Source organism: Sinocyclocheilus anshuiensis, unplaced genomic scaffold (assembly GCF_001515605.1).
Source record: "Sinocyclocheilus anshuiensis isolate Anshui unplaced genomic scaffold, SAMN03320099.WGS_v1.1 scaffold506, whole genome shotgun sequence".
Classification (NCBI taxonomy): Eukaryota; Metazoa; Chordata; class Actinopteri; order Cypriniformes; family Cyprinidae; genus Sinocyclocheilus; species Sinocyclocheilus anshuiensis.
Genome location: NW_015544144.1, coordinates 341,433 through 369,154, shown reverse-complemented (window position 1 = coordinate 369,154; position 27,722 = coordinate 341,433). Strand labels below are relative to the sequence as shown.

At 36.7% G+C, this 27,722-nt stretch overlaps 1 protein-coding gene across 1 annotated transcript in view; it reads left to right on the top strand.

The window, feature by feature from the left end:
• The window catches only part of LOC107695105 (gamma-aminobutyric acid receptor subunit alpha-3-like), a 197,728-nt gene that overhangs the window by 60,729 nt on the left and 109,277 nt on the right, over positions 1 to 27,722 (top strand). The window contains exons 3-4 of the mRNA XM_016494913.1: positions 5,273 to 5,394; positions 8,268 to 8,335. Coding sequence (XP_016350399.1) covers positions 5,273 to 5,394; positions 8,268 to 8,335 — 190 coding nt within the window. The remainder of the gene's footprint in view (positions 1 to 5,272; positions 5,395 to 8,267; positions 8,336 to 27,722) is intronic.

Below are 27,722 nucleotides of genomic sequence, written 5' to 3'. Positions count from 1 at the left end.
ATTAACTTGACGGAGCTCAAACTCAAAACACACGGCAGCAACAAACAGGAAGTGACGTCTCTGTGATAGGAGAGGTTTGGGATGGGGGTGGAGGAAGGGTGTTACGAGAAAAAGTCAATTTTTATTTGCAGGGATGATGTGGTGGTAATGAAGAGGGATGAAGCAGCTGCCGCCAGAGCCCATGATCCTGCAGCACTGCAGCCCGACATCTGAGAGAGAAATTCCAATCAGCTCACACACCTCACATAACACCAGATGGGGACACGAATGTCTTTCGTTTGGCTGCACACAGATGATGCATGTTTCCTGTCCAATCTGACTGACCGTGTCACCTCAAATCAAGCAACATTTGGCATATGTATTAATTGGGTTTGTTTGCCTATTTTGGCAGTATTTGTGTGCCCAAAATGTATGTATGTATTTCTTTATTTCTTTATTTATGTATTCAGATGCCCCCTAGTGGGCCGCTGCCCTTGGTTGAGAACCACTGTCTTGGAGAAGAATCTGTGAAGGGCTCTGTTTCCTTGCACCTGTAAACAACCACATAACTCCACCCGGAATACCCTAGAAACCACTTAGCAGTGAACTTGTAACCATCCAGAACATCCTGGCAACCATATATCAATATGGTGAAATGCATTCAGATCCACTCACATTTTCTTCAAAATTTAAAATTCAATAAATAAATAGACAAATAAAACAAACAAATGAATAAAATGTAGTTGCAAAAATTTATTTGTATTATTTTATAGTTGATATTGATAGTTGAGGGAAGACAAGAAAATTATGAGCCAGACTTGATTGACTCCCTGAGCTCCATGTCTCACTAACCACTAGGCCACAGCTCCAGTGGAAACTTATAAAGTTGAAAGCACTTGTTTAAGGTCAACAATGAAGGCTAGAGCCCTAGAATGCATTTGAAGAGAAGGTTTTTCTTTAGGACTGCATTGTAGAGGTGCGTAGGCAAATAAACTTGGTAGCTTGTATCATCTTTCTTCACCTGTCTTTTTATTTTTCGTGTGGCAATCACTCCATACTTCACTTTCGCCCCACCGTGCACTCATTCTTATCCTCCTCTGCTTGTTTTAATGGGCTGTAAATTACCTTTAAACATTCGCCCTCACAGGGTTACATAAACCTGCTGGAGAGGCTGGGAAACAAACGCGAAGGAGGACTGGTATCGCAGCCTCATGAATCCCACTAATAAACCTCTGGTTTGAGTTCACTGAATGGCCATCTTCACAGGATGAGGTTCTCTGGCAAGTAACAGCCATCGATTAGCTTCAACTCAATATACAAAAAAAATGCAATGTGCAGACACACCATAAAAAGCCACCGTGTTCACCCCACCTCCCCAGTTAATCAGGCATTATCTCATTTTGTCTCCTCTACAGACAGACAACAGAAAGCACGGCCGTAGACAGTTTCCATTGTTCTTTCACTTATACTGTGAGTTACTGAATAGAGCAGCCATGTTTCTGTAAACGGAAAGAGGCTGAGTCATCTACTGCTAATCAATATCAATGAGCCAATATTCAAAGGAAATGACGTGAGACAAAATAGGTGTGGATGCAGTTTCTGCATACAAACGGTGCTCTTGAGCGTTATTTTAAAAGAAAAATCAATTTGTCATCTGAGTGCTTTCTTGAAATGAATAAATTATCAGAACTGCAACACAATGGGAAGATCATCAGCTTTTTTGTCACGTCACTGACAGGTCTGGTTGATCCCTCACCGGCTGGCTGACACACATATAGATCAGGCACGTGGTATACAGTTAAGCTGTGGGAGAAATACAAAGAGACCCTTATCACTCAGTCATTGCAATGCTTTCGGCTAAGCCCTTCCACACTCAGGTGAGACAGGCTTTTCCTGCAAGGAGGAGTAAACCCAAAGAAAATTAATTAACACTGGACAGAGGCTGGTCTGCCTTTGCTTGTTGGCTGAAGGCAGTCGTTCCGCCATGCTTACCTCTCCGTGCTGCTGCATTTTCAGCTCCACAATAAAGTCGACAGCCTTTTGAGATGATTCAGTACAAAATATGCTAGAGTACTCTGATGGAAACATACAGCTCACAAACACTCTTAAAAACACTCTGGCACTACAGAAAGGCTTGTTTTTTGTAGCTTGTTATTTGTTGCAACACTAAAAGGGATTTTGCTCATGTTTCAGTGTGATGATCTCTTTAATGGGCTCTGTTTTCAAAAGTGCAAAGAGGAAAATCATCCATTCCAAACTCTTTAAACTCCTCAGTCCGGAGATGGGAAACTTTACAAATAAATAATGTTTAGTTGATGCTAATTGCTGCATGATAAATAGCAAACTGTGTTAATTCTGTTTTTCTGTAGGAGGGAAAGTAATATTCAATGTCTGGTATACTTGAATAGATAGATAGAAGCAAGTACATCACATTTGCTGACTGCTGCATGCAAAATTGTGAACTAATAGGTCTATGAAATAAAATATGAATAAAATAATAATTAATAAAACATGTTTAAAACCATAATTAGGTTTTATTTATTGAATCGTTTATTTTATTTTATTATATTTATTTATTTTACATTTATAGTGACACTGCGTGAATAAGTAGTGAGTAAAACTAATGCACAACATGTACAGTATTTAATATACAATTATTTCCTGGAGCAGGAGGAATGTTAATTTTATCATAATTATATTTTTTGTACTAATTTTGCATGTTTTTTGTTTGTTTTAAGATATTTTGCTTTTGCAAGGATGGGAACATTCTGTTTCTGGGTTAAGTAAGTTTCTGGAACATTCTGGAATATTCTAGTGCTTTCTGGAACATTCTAGAACATTGTGGGACTAGTCATAAAAGACAAAAATCAACGTACTAAGTTTCTGGAACATTCTGGAATATTCTAGTGCTTTCTGGAACATTCTAGAACATTGTGGGACTAGTCATAAAAGACAAAAATCAACGTACACTTCTGAAGTTTTCGGATGACTCGCTTTTGGTAAGTGTTTATGTTAAACATAATGTACCATGTACATACCATTTTTATGCATTAGTTTTATGAGTTTTAGTTTTATGCATAACAGATTAGCTTGTATAAGTTGCCAAAATATTTTTTTATGAGCACTGTTAAAAGTGATGTGATTTTCATATTCACCATGTCAAACTACATAAACATTCAAAATAAAAGCGAAACAAAACTTTTATAACAATTTGTTTCACGGTGTAATTACACTCACTAAGACCAAACTCCTGTATATTAGACATTAACATTTCACTTTAATTAGTTTTTTTTTTTTTCACTTTAAATTGTATATTTTTTTTAATAACAGTAGCATTCTGTAATGATGAATGTGACATTTCAGCTAAAAATACCACTTCTTTCTCTGTCAGAGGTGTGAAGCATCATTCTTCCCACAAATGACTAATCAGTGTTGTGCAGAATAAGAAAATCTAAAACAACATTTCTTTATCCCACAAAAGGACTAAACAAAACCGTATGAAATATTGTCACATGCAATGCATGTGTTTTTGACAAACCTCTTGTTTTGCGTGCTATTTTAAGGCCTTTAAAGGTCAGTGTGTAATTGGTGCAAGGTCGCTTCCAGCACAGCCCTTGATTGAGGACAGCATTCATTATCTCGTCAGTTTTCTGTCTATCACACCCTCCATCGTGCCATTGCATTGTTCATCGGGGAATCACACCCCCAGCACGACATAATTATTCTGCATATTTCAGGTAATTAAAGAACTAGGGGTTGGCTGCATATTCAAGACCCCATTTGCAACTTTTGGGTTATAATGCAGCCAAATCCCAGAGCTGGGATTTCTGAAAAGCCATATTCAATTGTGTGACAAGTTTCATTATCCACTTGGAGTTCCATTAGTTCTATCATTCCTCTGCTCTGTCGTTCTGTCTGTATTTTGTCACTTGAAATAATTTGCTTGCTGACTTACTTGGTCTGCATGTTTTTCAGACAGGTCTACACGGCAGTGGTCAAGTGAGAAATACTACCGAAGCCAATTAATCAAATGTAAAAATAAAACACTGCACTGTTATAATTGAGAAATAAAAGGCAATTTTCTACCCTGATTTTAGCCCTTTGATTTCAACACTTTGTTTAAAGGGGCATATGTCGCCTTTAAGAACTCAATGTACACGTCCACTGCTATAATTGGTTAACATATTTGCATATGAAATAAGTATTACATGTGGAACACTTACACCATTACAACTCGAATTTCTGCACTCTCACAAATGATTTTATCATAACTAAAACAATGCAAGCACAATTCAAAAAAATAAGTAATTAATTAGTAGTGTAAACAGCGTCATTGATTATAATGAGAGTTTTGCTGACAATGTTGAACCCAATCACTGATAAACTCATGCTGAACTGAGGTGATTGACAGCTACACTGATTATAAAGGGGTTTACTTTGCTTGCATCCTGTGTATAAATGTATTCACAATTGAAATAACAGATGGTTTTCATGCCACTAAGAGGAACAATGTAAAGTTGACAGTTTAGTCACTGGCTTGATTAACTAACGCATAAACAGCAATAAACAATTTTGCAACAGAATGTCTGATTGTACATACGTCCTTACATATCAAACATCACTTATGCAAATGTCCAAATGGGTTATTGGCCAAAATAAGCTGAAAATGGACCATTCCAATAGCCAAGTCTGACTGCAAGTCTTTAAGTTAAACATTACTCTTTTATTTCTTTATTTTATTTTGTTTATTTTTATTTATTTTATTTATTTATAATTTTTTATATAGTGCTTTACTACTTAGTAATATTTAAAAAAAAAACAACTTATTAATATTTAAAAAAAATCTATCAGCCACCTCCTTGGAGAAACTGCATTTTAAGGTTTGAGGCTTGTGTCTGTGTCTGTAGAATTAGGATTTGGGGTCTATGGTAGAAAGAACTGGGATCTATTTTGAATTGTGTTCAGGCTTTATTTATTTTTTTATTTTTTTATCATTAGATGAAGTCAAGCTGTTATTTTCTTTCTAGGACTTGTCCTGGACCCATTCATAATAACTGCATCTCCTACCCGAAGAGGCTTCAATCGCAACAGATGTTCAAAGAATAAAAGATCAAAGATGCTGACCAAGATCGATCTCTCTTCCTCTCTATCCATCCTTCTATTTATGACTTCAGTCTCTTCTTGCTTACTGGCCTTCCTTCTTTCTGATTTGTTTTCTTGTGCCTTATTTGTTTCTTTTCAAAGCATCCTTACTTCCTTTTCGAGACCTGAATCTCTTCTTTCTTCTCCACAGGGCTGTAACAGGTCACAGAGAACCCATTCCCGATGACAGCAAAGACAACATCACCATCTTTACCCGGATCTTGGATCGCTTGCTGGATGGTTACGACAACAGATTGCGTCCCGGACTAGGAGGTACGATAAATGCGTGTACACATTTCCTTCCTCATTGTCTCCAGTGTCCACATGCTGACCTTACCATTGGCTTGCAGATGGAGCATGTTTTTCCTCAGTCTGGCTTTCATTACTCTTCTTACCACAAGTCTCACACCTCTGAGATCCATGACAGATTGTGTTTTGGAACAGTGAAATTACTCATCTTCTCTTGGCACTCTAATGTTTATCAATAGCAGAATCTGTCACAGAACAGCGCTCTCCCGAGATCACTTACAAATCGTAAGCTTAAGGAGCCCCAAGAGCCTCATGTGTTGAAGATTGCTGATGAAAATAAAGAGGAAGTCTTGACCACTGCTCTGACGGTGCACCCACAGATTGCTAAATTAATCATCATGAAGAAACTGATCAGATCCCCTGGTCATTCTGGATTCAGAGCACATTAAATGCTTGGTTTCTGAGCATCGATGCACTATAGTCTACGTCCCATTGGCATTTATAGAAATGTCCCACAGATGTCCATTAGACCATCTCCCTCTGTGTATATATTTTTTTCTCCTCCACAGAGGTCTCACAGAGTGAATCCCCAGTGACCTCTAAAAGTACAGAGCCTAAATTGTGAGCCCAGCAGTGGGCAGTCAAAAATCATGATGCTTTTGATAAATGGGCTAAGTCACATTGGCACACTGAGAGCTGTGGGCTCATACTGTGGAGCTGGACGGCTTCCATCGCCTCTACTGCCTGAGTCCTGCTGGCTCCACCTGGCTCCCATCCAGTCACCCCTCTCAAGCGCCATCAACTCTTTCCATTTCCACCCTGCTTTACATAGTTGCTGATGTGTATTACAGTACTCATCACATCAAAGTTGCTAACTGGAACATGATGACTTACTTCAGATGGTTAAAGGCCTACTCCACACACATGACATTTTTAAGTGCCCATATTATGGTCAATTAAAAGTTCATAATTTTATTTTTGGGGTCTGCTTGCATGATTTAAAATTCAAAAAACATTATTTTTCTCATAATATACATTGCTACGGCACCTCTTTTCACCCTCTGCCTGAAACACTCTGTTTTAGATCCTGTCTCTTTAAAGCATAAGTCTTAATAAAAAGCTCAGTCTGCTCTGATTGGTCAGCTGACCCAGTCCAACCGCTCAGAGTTTGTGTCAGAAATGTAATGCCCCTTACCATTAGTTTTCAGCCCCCAAGGATTCATGAGCATCTGTAAACAGTGTTATATCTATGGTAAGTATAGTGCTGGTATTGGAACTCTCACAGCGAAAAAAATAAAAATAAATCAGTCTCATCGACATAGCGAAATCATTTCCCCAACTGTTTTTTTAGGTTAGGCAAAAGCAGCCAATAGGTGGGCATTATGCAAATGTGTAACATGGTGACATAGCTAAAACACAGAAATATTGGCAGGACTACAAAAAAGCGTTTTAGGCAAGTGTTTTCTGATGGAAAGATTAATGGCATTGCTAGATCCCATGTTGTCTTTTTTCTAAGCCATCCTAAAAATCTACCATCAGAAAACTACTTAGAACATTTTTAAAACATTACAGCATATTAGAACAGTGGTTCTTAATCCTGGTCCTGGGGACCCACCGCTCTGCATATTTTGTATGTCTCCCTTTTCTGACACATTCTGTTTAGTTCATGGAGCTGTTTAGTTCAGGGGTGCCCAGGACCAGGATTAATGCAAAATACTGTCTTGACAGATATTTACAAGTTTCCCCACTTAAACATAAGCACGGTAGAGTGAGTAAATAAACACTGATGAATGTATTTATGATTATAATGCATATAATTAAAAATAAATTACTTGTTATAAATAGCACATATTTGGTTTTAAAATCATACAGTTGCGCATGTAAGTTTACTTGCACTTTGCAGAATCAGTTAACAATTTTAACAAAATATGATCATATCATAAAAATTGCAGTTTTTTTTTATGTAGTCTGCCCTGAATTTTGCATGTGTATGATTTTTTTCCCCCACAAAGTATAGGCCACAGGACAAAAATAGCTGAATTTTCAAAAATGATAAAAAATTATTTTTACCCCCCTTCAAAAGTTTTTATACGCTTGATTCTTAATACTGTTTGTCATTACTTGGCTTATCCATGACCGTTTGATGTTGATTATGTTTTGTGATAGGTGTTCATGTTATAATTGTAAATGCTACATTTCAAATGTCAAAACAAATAAAAATATAGATAAACTAGATAAACCTTACTAATTGACTCAGCGGTTGGACAGTCTTCTAGCGGACCATGATAACCCAGGTCAGAAATTTTACAGCTGATTATTTGTAGCACAATCTCTTAGCTTACCACATCTTCTGTAGGTGTTGAAACACATCTTGAATATGCTGTGTGTTATTTTACTGGCCATTAGTGGTGAATGGGGGTTATGCGCAACAAACTTCCATATTCTGTAAAACAGGACGCATCGTTTCCAGTTCAGGTTTTTTGTATGTGCTTTGTTAAATATGGAGCTGTTTTACTCAGAATTCCTTCAGAGGAGATACCAAAGATGACCATAACCGATGCCCATCACATATGCAGATTGATATCTAAAAGTTGTTTTTATTTTTCTTCTTCTCACTAACATATTAAAATTGAATAAAACGGCGACAATAAAAACAACTAGGTTATTTAAAGTCCATAGGTTAACCTAAAACTCCATTGATATTGCCATCAGTTCATTCTGCTGTTAACACTTTCTCTGACAAGTGAATACGATGAGACCGGTTTTCAAGTTTCCACATACACCCCACATTGTTGTCTTTACAGATTTCTAGCTTCAAAATGCATTTAATATTTATTTTACATAGTAGTTATTTCTGCTCTTATGTCTACTCTTTCTTTGTCTTTTTGTCCAATCAGAAAGTGTGACTGAGGTGAGGACAAACATCTATGTGACAAGCTTCGGACCAGTATCAGACACTGATATGGTACGTGCGTTCTTACTATTGCTTAATTTTTCAAAGTGTTTATATAAATTAGGTTCACGCTTATTCGCTCACGTCAATATTGGTCTCTTCCTCAGATGTATTGCCTCTTTTATATAATGTATCATGCTTCAACCAGGTATGGTTACAAATAATTGGTGGCAGATTACCACATGAGAAAACTGAGATCAGTTTTTCATTGCTGCTGAACTGAATTTAGAAAGATTTGTTTGTCAAATGTGCCATAGAGGAAGACGTAGTGCCGTCCTTTATTTCCTTTTGTCTCAGTGAATGTGTGAAGCTGTGTTCCTTTATGGGCTCATTTAAGAGAGGAGATAATTGGTTGCGAGACTGCATGGAGAAATGCATGCATCTTAATCATACACACAATTGGCTCTGGTATGCAAGATGAATCACCACAGCCATGCGGCGGCACTTTGTGTTTTGTCTGAAACATAATTTTCTAATAGTGATAAGAAACCATCACAATCTGTCAAATTATACAGAGCATGAAACGATAGTCGAATTACACAGCAATAATAATCAAGGTTAATTTTAACATAATCAACCTATAAAGTTTGTGAATTATGAATTGCTCCACTTAAAAAAGTAGAACTGCTGATCTGAAAGTCAAATTAGTATGAAATTACACAATATCTGTTACACGGAGGACTGTGGGAAAGTTTATTACAGAATCTAAGTTGTATATATATAAAGTTTCTGCAGTCTGCAATAACGGCTCTTTTTCAATATGTTTGCGAATACAAAAACATAAATGTCACATTGCCCTACAGTAGGCCTATATACAGTATATTCTGTAGTGATACCAACCCAAAAAGTGGCTGTGAAGTACGCAGAAGACTCTAAAAACGCAAGCTTGCTATAATTGGCTGCTGTTGAGATAAGGAAAGACTCATTATCTTTGATCTATGCCTTGAAGTGAGAATATCACATTCTGCATGAGAGCCCTAGTATGCTGACTTATCTTCAACCTACTCTCTGCAATGGTGTCAAGACCAACTGAGAAGACAGAGGCACAACCAAAACCGTCAGTTCCAGGTTGGACAGTGAATTTGGTCATTAAACCCTGACAGCAGGTTCTGTCCAATAGTTTGGCTCCTGCATCGTCATGTTATGACAGGAGATGAGGCGTAACAAGCACAGCTGAAGAAATGCTTTCGGAATGTGATGCACTGTGACCGTCTCACCTGCTACCTTGAGGATAAAGAAGGAAGTCCAGGACTTTTGCTCTCCAGCTAATGGGATCAAAAGTCAAGCATTGACACACACCAGTTCTGTCACCTGTTGGAATTTGGGTTCCTTACCACTGTCGCCTTCGGCTAGTTAGTGTTTAAAGGTACCCAGGTTCATACGTGCTAGGTAAAAACTTTAATTCCTTGCACAATATTATGTTATGACTTCAAAATGATTTTAACATGATGCAAGATTTGAAAACTGATACTTCTGAACGTTATCCTCACATATACAGCTTGATATGTATTGGTTTTCTAACACAGTAGGTTTGCTCAATAGCTCACGTGATATGACGTTGCACTTGTGAGGTGAAGCGCTCCAGTACAAATCCCATGAAACTATGGTTTGACAAAACAGCTCAAACCCGTGTAGAAGGCAATTAAAATAGCACCATTGCATCAGCAAATGCATTTTTTATAATCACTTTTGCATTTGCTAACACTATCGAGTAGGTTTAGTGTTGGGTTTGGTGTAGGATGTATGTTATTTTCCAACACGATAAAGCATTAACCTTTTAGCAACACTCCCCGGACATTTGAATTCTGAACCGCAGCAATACGTTCCTGAAGAAACTTAATAAAAACACCACAATACCTGCCTGTACCAACGTAATAAAAACATGGCCACAGTCACATATTGAACACATTTTACCACCACTCACTGGACATTTCACTTTGAAAATGCTGCGAAACACGCACTAAGGTTCATAATATCAGTGATACAGAAACATTGCCACACGCACGTATATTCAATGAGCCTGGGTTGGTTTAAAGACACTTAATATTCAGGAATTTTTATTGATTTGACATCATTGACACCATTGAGTGTGAATAAAACGTAAACTGAATTGAGCTGAATAATGACACTCTTGTCTTCTGCAGAGCTGCTTTATAGCTGAAACTGAACTTGTTTAATAGTTGATGAACTTCGAAATGCTGACACTGCTATTGAACTGAATTGTGCTGAATAATGACATTATAGGCTTGTTAGAGCTGCTTTTCAGCAGAATTTGAATTTGTCTTATAAAGTTTGCATAATTGATTCTGGTACTGCTTTGAAACAATCTTTATTAAATAAAGCGCTATAGAAATAAAAATGACTTGACTTAACTTGACTTGAACCATCATCTTCTACTATGGAACTACTACCAACACAGGCCACCACATCAACTCCCTCGACAGAATAAGTGCCCTCAATGGACTTCCCCAAAAACCCCTATCTACCCCTAGTCAAGGGCATCCTCATAGGCATCTGCAGTGGTGGTGTCTTTTCAGGGACATTTTCATTGGAAGTAATTGGAAGTAGAGACAGCTAATATGAAGTATTATAAATAGTTGCATTGTATTGAGGGTACAGTTTATTTGGTGAATCGTAACATAGACCTTGTTTGGTGGAAATATGTAATTCCTTCATGCATAAAGAGAATGAGTAAATATTCATCTCTGAATGTGGTTATGCCATCACAAGAGTTATTTTCATTGTGCTGAAAATAACCGCCCATAATAAGTGATCTGCTGTCTCTATGTGACGTCTCATCAACCCCCCATGATTTCAAGTCATTGGGTTTGCATATGGGAACATCAGTGCTGAGTCTAACAACATCACAAGTCTAATATGAAAGATTCACACAAATTGATTTCTGAAAATACAGGCTTTGCGACAAGATTCTGTGGGGACTCAGGGAATCATAGAGAATGATCAGTCAGGTAGCAGAAGATAGCAGTGGTAAAAGATGCCTCAAGAGAAAACTGAAACAAAGTATAAAGTCAAAGCTTTTGCTGCTCTAGGCTATGATATGCGGTCACGGTCAATGGTCTTTGTGGTGGCCTGGCAATGTCACACTGTACAGTACCTTGAGGAAGACTGGTCACACAGTGCATCGGAAGCCATAAGAGTGTTGTTACTAATGACTTGCCTCATGCAATATCGACCATTCATTAACCGTCTGATCCATATTGCACACAAAACTGGCAAGACCAGTCCGAAAAGGCCTGCTCTGGTCTGATCTGACTGATTCTGTTCATTTCCTGGGAGTTAGTGTGTACAAATTTTCATCAGTCAACCAGGAAAAAAAAGTTAGAAAAGTTATAGAGTGTCAGTTCCAAACAACCAGGTCATTACTTCCACTGGAAGAGTGCCCTCTCAAAGAGTTTGCCAGATCATTATCCTCTTGGTAGAGTTTTCTAGCAGCTATTGGAGTTCTTGCCCCTTCATTATAGTGTCTTTAAGTTGTAGACACTTAAAGTCTGATGTTAGTATATCTGTATGCCCTATTAAAGGACACATGTCCAGTTTGTAGTGTTAGTCTTGTGATCTTTCATCACAGGTCTCAGCTGTAGGGGAATGAGCCCATGCTGTCTGCACCTGAGGTCAAAGTACAGGTGGTTCCTATAGTCTACAATTCTGATTGCCATCTTTTTATATTCACACACTAACTCAACCTAAAATGTGTGCCAGTATTTCTGGTTTATCCACATGTCCATTCTACAATGTCAGGTATAGTTCATTTATTTGTAACTGGACTTTCTCATTACTTGAAGATCTCTAGGGAAGCACTGCCCTGTGATAGTTCAAAAATGCACAGCATCATAAGCATCTCTTGATGCACAATATGTAGTTCTTTTGACATTGGCATTATTACCAAAATCACATTTTTTTTCCTGAGCCTGCATTTTTGGAAACGTCTCAGCCTTTTTAGAGTTCATCTTTTGTCCTTCCTGAAGGCATTGTCAATGACTTACTTCACTGCCTTAAAGAAATTCTTCTTTATCTATGCAAGATTAAGCTGGATAGAATCCATATATCAGATCAAAAGCATTGTAGCATAATCTCTCAAGTTATGCATGAGATACTAGACATAGGTATCGGCTAGAACAAGCTAGCAACAAACTATTTGCTTACAACCTACAACCTTCAAGCAAAGTCATGATTATATTCACACTCTATTCAGGCTGTTTTGTCATGTTCCTTATTTTAATTTTAAGTAGTTCATGTCATGGTCCCAGTTTGCATACTGAGAGCTGTTTCAACAGCTAGTGCAAATGTCAGATTTGCTTCAGATAATAGTATCTGTTGTCAGGCTTTGTAGCAAATCTCTCATATGATCCTGTTCATGCTTATCCAGATTTGTCGCAGACTCATTGTTCACATCACTTTGTAGGGATTTGGCACTAGAGTGTGTCACAGAATTTGCACTCTTGTTCTGACTTCTCCTGTTTGGATGTGCTTCTTATATTACCTTAATACATTATTACATATAGCCAATATTACATTTCATCTCTTGGCAGCACCCGGTTTTTGTTTGTATATGGGTGGTCTTAGAGTTTATACTGCCACCTATCTTTTCTTTTTCTTCAGAGCTGTTTATCTGTTGTTTTGCTTCATCTATTTTTCTTCATATAATAATAATAATAATAATAATAATAATAATAATAATCATAGTAGTAGTAGTATTTAAATCTTGGATTTGCTGAAGGTGTGTGTGTGTGTGTGTGTGTGTGGGAACACCACTATTTTAGCGCCCTGTCAGCAATGCTTTCAGTCTTGGGATAAGAAATGTTAAACATTGTGTCAAGTTTGAAAATAATTATTGAAGTAAACATTCTGTAATAACAAAAAAAAAGCAAGCAATAGTTTTACACATTCACTAATGAAAAACAAACTGTGTTTAATATATTAATACTTTGGAAAGTGGGACATTTTGGCCAAGAAATGCATTTGACAGAAGACTACAGAAGATTAATATTTTTTACATTTATTGTTATTATTATTATTTTAGCATTGATTTGGTACAGCAGTACCAGTAGGTTTGACATCCCCAGTCGATGATAGGAATCTTCATCTGATGTACCTCATTTTAATCACATTTGTCAAATGTACTGTTGATTCGTTTCACATGGGTGTGCACAGACTGAAGATAAGGCAGATGAATAAGAATCCACATAGAACAAACACAGAAGACAGCAGCAAACACATGCCACTCAAATGTAGACCAGACATTGAACTAAGGAACAGGAAGGATGTAAGTACTGAAGCAAATAAGATCATTAATGAAACACATCTGAACCAAATTAAATAATAATAGTGAGCATAGAAACAAAGGACAAGCGGGAAAATCAAACAATGGAACACAGGAACTAAAAATACAACCTAAAAACCCATGACAACAAAAACTAACTGAACATTCTTGTGATAATTTCATTGTGTGAAACTAATAAGGAAAAAATCATGCTGATGGCATCTTGAAGCTGTGTTCTTGGAATCAAATAACTCAATTCATTTGATGCATTCATTATATTCTGACAAGCCTCAGTGTTAGTTGTCAGTTTATTACCTACTCTGCTCCATTTTCCAATTACACAAGCATTACTGTGGTATGATGACCGCATAAAAGGACTCTTTATTGCTTTTGCTTTTGCTTTTCCCCAAATCATACTCATCAAAAGGGACAAAAATAGCACAGAGTAAAAATTATTCTAAATATAGTATGCCATGGAACAGATGCATGGTCTTAAAAGTTCCTGGGGCAAAAAGAGCATCTAGACTTCCTACCGGCCTAACATTAGTCCCATTATATCACCACAGCCTTGACCGAGTGCCTGAGCTGTCAGTCATGACATTACACTATTATGGAAGAAATGAGGGAAAGACATTAAGTGAAACAAGGTCAAGAAATAGCTTATGAGACCGGTAAAGAGCAGAGCACTTATGTGACGGCCTCATCTGCAGATACGACTACAGAAGCACTTTTCTCTTTATGAGACTGTCCGTAAAGTCATTATCTCTAGGTTATTTCTGCAGTTTTAAGTATAGCAGATGTTGTCATCTTTTTCGTTTTAACCATTTTTTCCTTTCACCTCCATCCTAGATCTTCATCTCCATCATCTTTCATCCAATTTTCCAATTTTTTTTTTTTTCTAATTTCTCCAACCGAGACTTTCAAGCTTCTATTTTTGTTTCTGCCTAATGCTTCTTTTCCCACCTGTCTTGTGAAAGATTGCACTGCTCTGTCACATTTGTTTGCTTGTCCTCACTGTCATTGCCCATTCCTCCCTTTCTCTATATTGGGCTTCATCAGACAAGTCGTCTGTTTTGAAATTTAGGCCAGGCTAATCTGCCCCAGGTGATGTGTCGAGCCTTGTGCAAACTGAGGATGACATGGTTAGTCAGGGGCTTGTCCTGTAGCACGAAAAGTCCTCATCTCATTTCAAAACCTCCTTGTTCAGTGGGACTCAGGAAACCGCTGGTATCTGCCACAACTAACTCAGCTCTTAACTTTTTTTCCAGGTAAAAAATAGCTTTTTATTCATATATATTTTAAGACATTTAAGTCATTTTTATTACAACAGTTATCGATACATAATATTACAGTTATTTATGGCTGTTGCAATTTGCTTAATGGCAAAAGTTTACTCCTATTTCTGTTCAAATACTCTCTTTTAAAGGATGTGCAATATTTATTGTCTGTGATAATATCGTAATTGTTGTTTTAACAATGTGCGAGCTGATATTATTGAGTATGTCACTCACTTTGCAAAAAACAAACAAAAACGTTTTGAAAGTCCAAAGGCATTCACTGCAGGATGCAGCCTGTTAGAATGCAGTTAGAATGTCCCTATAATTCATGTTATGAAAGCAAACAATATCCCTGTATGGGTTTGTGTTTCATAAGATACGATATAGTTACGTAATTTCACACAAGCAAGAGTGCCGTTTTCCTGAATATTAGTGCATGAGCGCGATTGCAAATTAGATATTCATTTTATACAAGTTCAAAAAAACAAGTTAAAACTGAGTGAGTTACATTTTAGACCCAATATTACCTCTTTATTTCTGTTTCGTCGTTGGAAATAGTTCCAAACAAAGCCAGATTAGAGCAACACACATCTCAGAGCAACACTGTGGTGTTTTGTTCCTGAATTAATCTGTTTTTGAACGAATCAATGATTCAATTATCCATTCATAAAGACAGCCAATGGCTTAGTTTCTAAATGAATCATCAATTTTGAATTAATTGTTTGAATGAATGATTCAATGAATCACTCATTAAGACAGGGACTTACCGCCACCTACTGGCGGTTTTAGTGTCCTATTTATTTATCCATGACAGGCCTAAACCAGCCAAGGTACCAGCATAAAAACAAACTCAGCAAAATGTTGTTTAATTATCATTAATGAAAAAAATCCCCCCTCCAAAAAAAAAAAAAAAAAAAAAAAAAAAAAAAGTCAGCATAAAAAATAGTGGTAGAAATCACTTTGCAAAGCACATTCAAAATTACAAAAAAAAACTAACCCTTTACAATTCAAAAAAAAAACCCCCCCCCCAAAAAAAAAAAAAAAAAAAAAAAAAATATATATATATATATATATATATAGTCAATATCGCACATCCCTACTCTCTTTAAAATGTGTGTTTTGCAATGATTGAACACTGTAACCAATTACAAACATGACTCTGCCCATGAATGCAGTAGTGAATCAGGACAGACCTATCAGTAATGCCAACCAGTTCTAATAAAACCACTTTTTTTGGCTAATCATCACTGACATTATTCTGGCTACTGGTTAAAGTTAAGGGGAGAGAAGTTAATAAGAAACTACAGTTTCGACAAAACAGCTCAAACCTGCATATAAGGAAGTTAAAATAGCATGGTTGCATCAGTGAATGCATTTCTATCACTTTTGCATTTGTTAACACTAATGGGTAGGTTTAGTGTTGGGTTTGGTGTAGGGGGTATGTTGTTTTCCAACACGATAGAGCATTAACCTTTTAGCGACACTCCCCGGACATTTGAATGTACTTGTACTAACGTAATAAAAACGTGGCCATGGTCACATATTGAACACATGTTTTAGCACCACTCACTGGAGATTTCTCTTTGAAACTGAGGTTTCAATAAGGTTAATAATATCAGTGTTGCAGAAACGTCACCACAAGCACGTATTTTCAATGAGCCTGGGTTGTATTTATGTCTTTTAAAGTGCTGTACCTTTGATTATACAGAACCTTTCGGCTAATCAAGTGTGCAGTGGCAACCTGGCACCTTTCTGTTGGTTGATAACCTGAAACTACTGAAGCTTTCACAAAGGAGTCGTAGTTCAAGGAGTCTGAGCAATGTGTGGCACTCCATTTCAAGTGATAAACCAGCCTAATTAAAATTCTGAAATTTTATACTGACCCTAATGTTTGCTGCAGCTCTTTTCATCAGATCAGCAGCATAGTGCCACCATCTGTCAAACTCCGAAAGAAGCATAAAAAACATCTGGTAAAATAGTCATGAAGCCATGACGTAGTCCATGTGCTGAAATACAGGTCTGCCAAAGCCATACTATTGCTTTGTGTGAGGAACAGAAGTCATGATTTAACAAAAATCTTTAAACATTAACATAATGCTAAGTCTTGTATTAATGTGTTGTGCTGCCGAGGTTGCTGTGTGTGGGCTGCCTGTATCAGTCACAGTGTGTCCTTGCTCAAGGGGAAGCAATAACCAAATTAGGACTCCAAGAAGGATCGGGTAGAATTTAAGTGAGATGTACAGCCATTGTTTACAAGATTTCAAAAATCATGTTCTTTATATAAATGTCCCAATCAAATGCTGAATATGTTATTTCAGTGTATAACAGTAGCTAATTTTGCCCCTAGCATTTTTTTTTTTTAAGTAATTTGACAAGTCCATGTGACAAAGCTGCTGTGATAAAAGCTTCTCGGGCAGTGCCTACAAGAGGACAATTTGCATCCTTAATGGGTGGCACCCATGAGCGCTGGTATTGTGTTTCCATAGCTACAAGTCGTTACGCCGGTTTACACAAATCCATGCTGTGTAATTGCAATGCAATGTAAGAATCTCAGTTTCTCAGTCTAGATATTCTCTCTCAGATTAGTTTATTACCATTACCCAATGTTGGATCTCTAATGAGCTTTCATATGGATGGGTGTGATAATGTTTTTGTTTGATTGCAATCAGGACTTTGAATTATGAGTGCTTCATGATTTAATAACATGCTCTGACTTTTCAATGTTGTAGGCTTATGAATGAGTACAACCTTGTCATTTCCCCTTGGTCCAGGAAAACACAATCACACAAAAAAAATATTCTGCTATGTAACCAGTAAAGCACTGGACTCAGGATTTAATCAGACATGCCACATAATCAATAGCAATTATAAGTGGGGAGAATTTGACAATTCACTAAGAAAGCTTGTTAGATGCTGAGGTAAGTAGGTCTTACTGAAATCACAGAATGAATATAACCGGCACCAGTTCATTTTGATCTGTGTTAACTTTACTAATTACCATGATATTTTATTTTCTAATTCTCATTTTGAAGTGATTATCCTCATTGCCTTGTAATAAAATAATAATATGGCAGGCAGTATGTCTCTTAAAAAATAGCCTTTACCTGCCTCTTTGGGTTCACAGTCATGTTTGTGATTGGTATACAGTGATCTTTAAAGGTGCTGTATGTAATTTGACTGTACTAAAGCATAAAAATTCCATAATATGTTTGCAGATATTTAGGAAACATGCTAAGTTCAGATAATTGTTTCTCTGACATACAATGCTACAGACAGTTATTCTACTTTGAAATATGATTCTGTGTCGGAATGTCTGTTTTTGTTTTGGTCTGCCAATTTACCCAAGAGTATTTCAGCACCCCGGGTTGCCAGTTGGTGGAAAACACAGCGTATTGCAGCTATGGAATCCAGGAAAATGAACTGGGTCAGAGATCACAGATTTTACATGACCTAAAAAGCCTTTGCATCTATCTAAAAATCTCCATGACCAGAGGAATGTTGAAACACGGATAAATCAACACATCAATGTACAGTGCAAGACTCGTTGTCTAACATTGTCGGCTGTGCTTGTTTCTTGTTGCATCTGGCAACCCATCTGAGCATCAAGTCTGCAGAAGAGGGGGTGGGGAAACAACGCTCTCCAATATTTGGAGTTTGGAATGCAGTGCCCATTTTAACCACTAGCTGTCAATATTACAAACTGCATCTTTAATGCCAACATTTTTCAGATCCTAGACATATCTTGCCACTATTATTTATTTTTATTATTATTTTTTTTCCATTGGACAGCAGTAATGCCCTGTGCCACTATGAACTCCTGCTTCTCCTCCTGCCTTTTGAGCTAATGCTTTCTCTGGGTTTTGGCCTGGAACACAGTGTTGCCAAGTGTGTTTTGCTCAGCAGTCAAATGATGGAAAACCCAGAGTGGCAATGGCAGTAATGGATGAATGACAGCCAATCATGTACTGACCGGTCAGATTGCCAGCAGAAAAGAGAGAGCTTTGAAAATATGCATTAACAGAGAGGAAGAAAGACAGTCGGTATGAGTTGAGGGAAAAACAGAATCACATAACACAGTAAGTGAGAAACAGATGACACTGTATAGGGACAAGACAAAGGAAAATAACAGACAATCTTATTTGTCCCCATTACTCAATGGCCCATTTCTCTTTGTCTCCTCTGAATAGAGAGATTTCAGATCTCTCGCTGCTTTCAGTGTGAAAATTCTCTTTATTTTGGAAGGTGATTGTAACCAGTACCGGGGCTTGGTTGTCTGCAATACGTGCAGGTAATTTTGAAATAATCAGCAATCAGGCTGATGAGACAGGCTGTTTGATTTTCCTTTTCTTTGTGTGGTTGCTTTCATTATCGTATCTGTTCAATAATCAGAGTGATGCATGAATGTGAATAACACACAAAAGGCTTTAAGACAGGAAACTGGTGGAGGGTTTCAAAACAGTTGTATTGTGCATGAATCTTTGGCATTGTTAAAATGTCCTTTTTGGCAGACATCACTTACTTCTCTCTCTCTCTTAAAAAAATTAAATAAATCTTTTCATGCTGACTTCAAGCTTACATTTCTATATGCATATAGTTATGACGTGAGTCATGTGAAAGGACTTAAGCCTACATAATACTATCCTTGATAATACTATGTTTCTAAAATAGATGAATACAATAAAAACTTCACATTCTTGAGACTGACACGAAATTCACTGTTTGATGCTGGTGGTCGCTTGTAGTCTTGAAGCTTTACATCTGCTTGGGAAACAAAGAAATGTTGCAGCCACTTTGATGAAATGCTTTTCACCAGAGCTGCTGGCCTAAGAGCTGCTCCAATCTTATATAGCAGCAGGGAATTAGAAGCCACGTATTGTATTTCAGGCCACTCTTTTGTGACATGACCATCTATAAGTAACGCACACTGCAGGAGACCCAATACACCAAAGCAGCTCCTAATGAAAAAAAGAAACTGTTTCAAATGATACAGCACGACAGTTGTGTTATCCTTCCACAGTAAATGTTAAATGAAAGCCTATAATGTAATCTCATCCATAGTTACACATTTAAAGGGTATAATGTTTTATAGGTACTTTAAAGATTAGACCACTATCCGTTTTATAAGATGCATTATAAGACATTTTGAATGCGTAAAAATCTTCACAAAAAAAAGTGTTACCACGTTTTTCAGAAATATAGCAATGCAAATCGCTATATAAACGATTAACATTAAATCCCAGATTTCACACCCTTTGATTTCTCCTCACTTTTAAGTAAAATCTCCATTTGATTGCTTAAGTGGATTAAAGAAGTTGGCTGAATTGAAGTGAATTAAACAGATCATTAGATTGATCGCTTCGTTGGACGCTGTTCCACTCAGAAAACAGTACAAAACTCTCAGATGTTTGCCTGTTGTCTCTGGGCGGTCTCCAAGCAACAGCATGTCTTCTGCTTGCCTTTTGAGCATCTAAGCGCATTTAAGGTGAGCAATTGTTTTTTTTCTAGCACAATTTGTGCAGTAGCTTGCATCCCACTAGTTGGCACCACGCTTGCTCATGTCAGACATTCTTGTAGAGCCTGTGCCCTGCAGATAAGCGCTGTGATGTAGATGACTTCACAGTTTGCACAAACTGGCTAGCAGCTCAGTGGCTGGGATCATCCTCTTCTGCTGCTTAGACAAAGATATTCAAAGTAGCTTCAATTAGGAGCCAAACTAAGGTGGCCTGCCCACAGTCTTGTGGTCTCAAATACAACTTGAATGCCGTTCAGTGAGAGTTTAAGAGCATTTCTAATTATCAAAATGCTAAAAATAGTACCCATCGAGTATTAAATGGACATCATGATTGGTTAAATAGTTTTACTAATTAACCATATTAATTTTCAGTAGACCAGAATATAATAACAAATGCCTCATTATGGGGAATCAGTGATTCATTCATTGCAGGAACCTTCAGCAACAACTTGAATCTCATAAGATCCGCATCGAATGCAGATTAAGATGGAAGTCCTGAAATGGAATAAAACATTAAAAGCGAACTGCAGCATAAATATACAGTCGTCTTATAAATCTTTCTCAAACCATCTGAGGGTTTATTTTGTTTTTTCTGGTAGAAAATTTTAGTTTTTTTTTTGTTTAGTTTTTTCCCATCATCCCACTGAAGAGGAGCTCAAGTGGTTACATTGTCCTCTCGGCTCTCAATGCTGCTGTAGGGATAAAAACTCAACCCCCATTTTCACTTCTCACTTAGGTTTTTTTTTTCTCAGTTTGAAGTGCCTTAGCATTATCAACACCTTTCTTTTGGGGTTGACAAATCCCCACACTCCATCTCATAGCTCATTACCTCAACAGGTTATGCCACAACCCAACGACCACCATTTTTGAGTCTGTCAGGCGCTTGTTGCTGGAGTGTCTTCAGTAGCATTAGGCCTATACGTAGAAGTCACTTCTCCTGGGGTTTTCCCTCTTTTCAGTTTTTCTTCTATTGCTGAAAAGTAGGTCACAACCCAGTGCCCCAGCAGGGCAAGTGTAAGTAAAGCCCAGAACACTCTTTCTTCTTCTCTTGTGTGACCTTGCATGGATCGGCCAGACCTCTGCACAGAAGTTTTGATCTTTAAATTAATCATATTTTGACAATATACTTCTACTGTTTTTTTCTTTGGAGAACTGCTCATGTGCTTTCATATTGAATTAGAAGAGCATGTTAGCTCACTTACTGTATGTCTTATATTCAATGAATGTGTATTATGAAATGAGTCCTTTAGAGACAGCACATACATGCAGGAAAAAAGGTGATCAGGGTCTTATGGATATTGCGTTGTGGATAATGATAATGTCACACCTTACTTTCGGGTCAAAAATTTGCACAAAACGTTAACTTATATTATTCTTGATTAAACGACTGGCGATGTTATTGTTCAACTTTTGTTCTTTCGCTTTTTTCTTTTGCGTCTCCATCGGGCTTCTTCTGCCATAATTAACACATTCCATGTGCTATAATTAATACAGATGACTTAAAAGGGATCAAGTAAATTCTTAAGAGTGTGGAAAGGGCTGTGGGAAAAGCAGAAACAGAACGAGGAGAACTGTAATTAAACGACTGTAGAAAGGCCACTGAAACAGGGTTTTAAAATTTCACAATTAATGGAATGGCTGAAAACTTCATTGCAAGTCATGTTTCTGGTAAGTCACATGCTCTCCGTTGTTTGTGTTCTCAGGGTTGTTATTCTCCACTGGGGAGACTTTGGCAATGAAAGAGTACAAATATTTGAAAGGGATGTTTCAGGTTTCAAGTACAAGTCAAATTCTATGCATAACATCACAGACATGCTGTTGATTTCCTCAGAAAATGATTTCAACTTGTCACTCAGTATGCAAAAATAAGAACAGTAAGTGCATATGGGGAAAATGAAAGCAGAAATGTGAAGCTTATATTGTTTATATTAATTCCTCCTAAAGGGATCTGTGAAGTCACAAGGGCAAATACAGTCGCATACTTGTAGTAGTGCCTCCAGAGCATTGACCATTAGTTATACATTGCCACACCACAAGCCCCGCCCACATTTGCTTACACTGGATGCAAGCATCGTGTCCTGTCAAAAGCAAATAGAACCCATTATAATCACTGACGCGTTGTCTACACTGGATGCAGTATACAGATGCAAATGTAGTTTCTGACATACTCCACACACTTGAGTTTATATCACTGAAAACCAAATGTTTAAGCTTGCAATGCATAAAAATTATTGAACAAGATCAACAAATTTTCAATGACAACACAGCACTTACCCATAAAGGCAAGTGAGACTCTCTCATCCTTACCCTTATGTTTTACTGTTGAGCCTGACAGTGCATGCCACAGATGCCATCCATGGTCTGGTCTGTAAATTTGATTTAATCTCAGAGATTTCCTGTATTTACAGTCATGTTACAGAAAATACAGTTTATACTACACTGTAAAAAATTCATGTGAAATCTACAGGAATTTACTGTGTTTGTGCAGAGGAAATTACTGTATACCAGTTCACAGTAGAATACCGTAGTTTCAGTCAAAATTACTGTAATGCAAGATGTACTGTGAGTGTCACAGTAACCAGCAATGTCTTGTAGAAAATCACAGTATCTTCCAATGTATTGTAGAAAACACAATAACTAATTATGTACTGTAGAAAATCACAGTATCTTCCAATGTATTGTAGAAAACACAATAACTAATTATGTACTGTAGAAAATCACAGTATCTTCCAATGTATTGTAGAAAACACAATAACTAATTATGTACTGTAGAAAATCACAGTATCTTCCAATGTATTGTAGAAAACACAACAAGCAATTATGTACTGTAGAAAATTACAGTAACCAACGATGTGCTGTAAAAACATTATGGATATTATTTATATCCAGCTTAGTTTTCACAAGAGAGCGGGCGCGACTATTTGTAACTTGAATGTCTTTCGCTTCCAGTTATTTTACCTGTACAAAAACAGCCCATTATACTGCTTCATACAAACTTTTAATTAGTATCATATTATTTTAACTTCAGTATCATAATCATTATTTATTTTTTATTTTTTTACATTGCAAAGGCAGTGCAATTAAATTGGACTATAAACAACGAATCCCTTTCCTCTCAACACCCATTGAAGCTGTGATTATATGATCTCTCTTCATGTTGACTGAAAACAGCAACTGCTTCATGGGTTATTTGAGGCTATGCATCTTTCCCTTACCAGTCATTAAAACTTTAAAGTTTACATTAAGTTTACATTCCTCTAGTCTAGTCAGTGGCAGATCCTTACATACAGTAGTCAAACAACCATTCTGATTTTTGTATTAATTATGGTTTTTAATCATACAATTCAAAATATATTTCAAACCAAAGATTTACACAAATTGCAGAGAGTCGATAGTTTGCAGAAAGTCTGAACCAGTCTACAGATTTTGGTCAGTCAGAATTGACAGATTGCACAGAAAATCATGTGCTGTATGATAGGCACATACTATGCTAGCTTCAGGCTATTATTTCATCCAGTCCGAGGATATCAAACCTCTTTGATATGTTGAGCCGATTTCAGAACACGTTGTTTTCATATGTCATGCGTCTCCTTCTAACACGGCACTAGGTTTCTGCATTTGTTGATGTCCAGTTTTTCTCTGGAACTATTTACAAAGTCAGGTTTTAAAAGTCATTTAGTGTATTGCATCCTTTAATGTATAAGCTTAAGATGTTAATTTAATGTTTAACGTAATATTTCAAACAGATTTACTAAATGTAATATTATTACTGGTTTTGTTAATTATATTCATGACATATGTTCTTCTATATGTTCTTATATTGAACAATTCACCTGTCACGTGGCGAAAATAACAAAAGACTCCCAACTCTGGAGGTGAACAAATAATTTATGTTATTCATAATTTAATTCTATAATAATTATCATTATATCCATACATACATTTTCCAAAATACTTTGTCAACTCGTGGGAATGCTGGACCATTATTATAATCACCGTCTGCATTATGATTTCATAAAAAAAAAAAGAAAAAAACTTTGGGGGAATACAAACAACGTAATTATCATGTAATTGTTCATGAATGGCCCATCACTAGTGGGAGCTACTAGAACACTGGAGCTGCTCCTGAATACTGGGCATGTTTAGACATGTATTTCAGCTTCCCAATTGCTAACAGATTCTGACAGATGTGCGATTTCTAGTTATCTGGAATAGTACTGCATTACAATCAGGTAATTAAAGCTGAGCGCTGTGACAATCTTGCAGGCAGTTCACTTCTCATTAGAGACCTTTGCATGGTGCCAGACAGTTAGTCTGACAGTGTTTGCACCCTGTAACGTTATTCTTGATATCACTCATGATTCACAGCCACTGTACATACTGTATGCTCGCCCTAATGGGCCTCGTAATTCTTTGCAAGAGTTTTTGCCATGTGCTTTTTGAAAATGGAATGTTAGCTGGAGCAGAAATTTCAGGTGACTAAAATGAATGTGGTTGGTAAAGCCCATTTTGGTTTCATGTCTGATTGAAGGTTGAGTTGGAGTTGCTTTGGGCAGGAACAACAGGACCAACAATCCAAAATCCAGGAACATGTCCTACATAGCTGTTACATTAAAACTGTCTAAGTGCTATGAATGGACCAAGGACCATGTGGTGTGCAAATATTTCATACAGCCACCCTGACTGCAAGCATATGTTGAGCAGAACGCCACTGGCACTTTTTATGTATCTTCAGTCTGTAGGATTTTGTATTTCACTCTTGTATTTCACACTTGTATTTCACTCTTTCATTTTGTTTTCACCATTCCTCCAAAGTTGTTTTTTTTTTTTTTTTTTTTTTGGAAGCCAAATATGATTATCCCCTTGCGAATATAATGGAAGTTATATATTTTTCATGGATAAATCCATTAATATTGTGTGAGAAAATTAACCATGGCATTATGAAGTCAACATACTGTTTCATAAAGTGAAATAAGTGGTGTTTATATTGGTATTGTATTAAAGCCAAAGCAAATTTTTATTGTTAAAAACTATGACTTTTTTTTTAACCATGGCATTATGAAGTCAACATACTATTTCATAAAGTGAAATAAGTGGTGTTTATATTGGTATTGTATTAAAGCCAAAGCACATTTTTATTGTTAAAAACTATGACTGTCAAAAAGAAAGTAGTAACATTTGAGAATTAAGTCAAATTCTATTTTTGCTTTAAAATTATTAAATGATTATTTAAACATATTTAATGTATAATTAAAATGTTCTAAAATCTGTTTTTACCTGAAATATATTTATACAACAGTTACTTCTGGTCCTTGAATCTGATTGGCTGAGAGGTCTTTCCAGCCATGCAATATTCTACCAGTATCACCACAGGAACCATTTCACTGTTTGTATAATCTGCTTTCAGCATTTCACACAGTAAGCATCATGGTGGAGGAAATTTTACAAATACTACTGTTCTTGTGTTATGGAATGTATTTTGAAGAATTTGTAGGCAAGGATATAGTTGTTTAAACATAAAATATATGTTTTATTTATAAAGATAGTGCCTATTTGAAAATTAGCTGGGATATATTTGGTGATGTGAGCTCCAGGGCGTCAGCGGCTGTTCAACGCTCATGAACCAGCTGAGAACATCCTTACTTCAGCCAGCTCTTCTGGAATTCGCCGCTGGCTCTATATTGGTTAAATATGACCTATAATTTGTCTTGAGTAAATCTAATGTGCAGTCTTTGGTCTCAATCTATTATTTGTCCCAGAGCAAATAGTTTTGCCTGAGGCAAAGTTTCATAACTTTAGAACTTTACTGCTTCATCAGAGTGCTGCCTTTGCACTTTTGACTGAATTGCTTAGCAACTTTATAATAGTTGTTGTTGTTTATTAAATATTATTGTTTAATAAATAATATATTGTATAAATAATAATAGTATTTAATAATAGTATTTGGTATTAAAAATGGCGACAAGAGACTGTCTTTATAAATGACTCAGTAGGAAAGACTTTTATTTTGAAACAAGGTTGTAAACAAGGACGTTATTTTTACTTTCAACAACACCTTGTAAGACACAGCCAACAAATGCACTGAGCAGTACTGTCATGGGAAATCACCCTGTAAGGTCCACCTATTGGCCCACTATTGGAAGTCAGCGCCGTGCAAAGCTCTAATGTGTGTAGGTCTTTTACTTGTACTTCTGCATAGTTCACTTAATTTAACATAATTTAGTTTCAATTTTAGTCAAGCTCCGTGTTTAATCTGACTCCAGTTTTCAAGTGATCATTCAATTTAGACTGTATTTCTAATTGAGAGCTGATCACAAATATTGGTTATACATTAATTTAGATATTTGATTATTCTGGAAATCCCATACGTTCAATCATTCGTTCATCAGGGACCCGATGTGGAATTTTAGTCTCACATCGGCCGTACGTGAATCTCATGATCACAAACTCGCCAGTCCAAACTTAGTCAGAGGGTGCAAGGTTAACCTCTACCTTACAGTCGGCCGCCTACTGCTTGATCAGAGCGAAAAGTGTAGTTTGTTAGGCCACTTCAATACAACTTGCTAAGTCGGCGATAGACAGAATTCAAAAGATCTCCGAAGGTGTGCGTACTGCTCTGCTCAGTCATGAGCCTTTAGTCTGTCCTATCCTGGACACAGATTTGAGGTAACATCAGCCTCCACATGATCTACTAGTCATAATGATTTCAGAAGAGTTCAGAATACATCAAATATAGCATTTTATTTGTCAGGTAAGAATGTATCATGCTAATTCAGAAGAGATAATGCAACTGCGAATCAAATTGTAACCAAATGGCAATTCTATGCTCCTGTACATGAATTACTGTAGCTATTTGGCGAATAGCCAAGTGTTCCACATAGAAGACACACAAATTTAAGATAGTAACACATGTCATTTGAAATTGAAAGACCCTTAGAATGATACTAAACATAAAAAGTTCAAATCATAAATTCTTAAGATATAATAACCACAATATAAATGGTTTTCTTTGAGATCCTCTCTTTAGATTAGAAAGTTTTTGTTGCATGGCATCTGTTTTGTGAGACTTCCTGAATTTTGGGCTTCATGAAGAGATCAAAGCAGCCTTACAACCCTTAACAGATGAAAGTATAGTATGACAAAGATATCGCTTTCCTCAGCGGACATTCAAACTAATGTTTTATTCTGAAAATGAGATTGAGTTGAAGAATGAATGCTGTATCATATGCAGGTAATTACACTCGCTCATTGAATCTTTCTTTCATAACACTCTACATAATACAATAAGCTTTTATCTTCAATGAAGCAACTCTGCGTTCCTTCATTTCA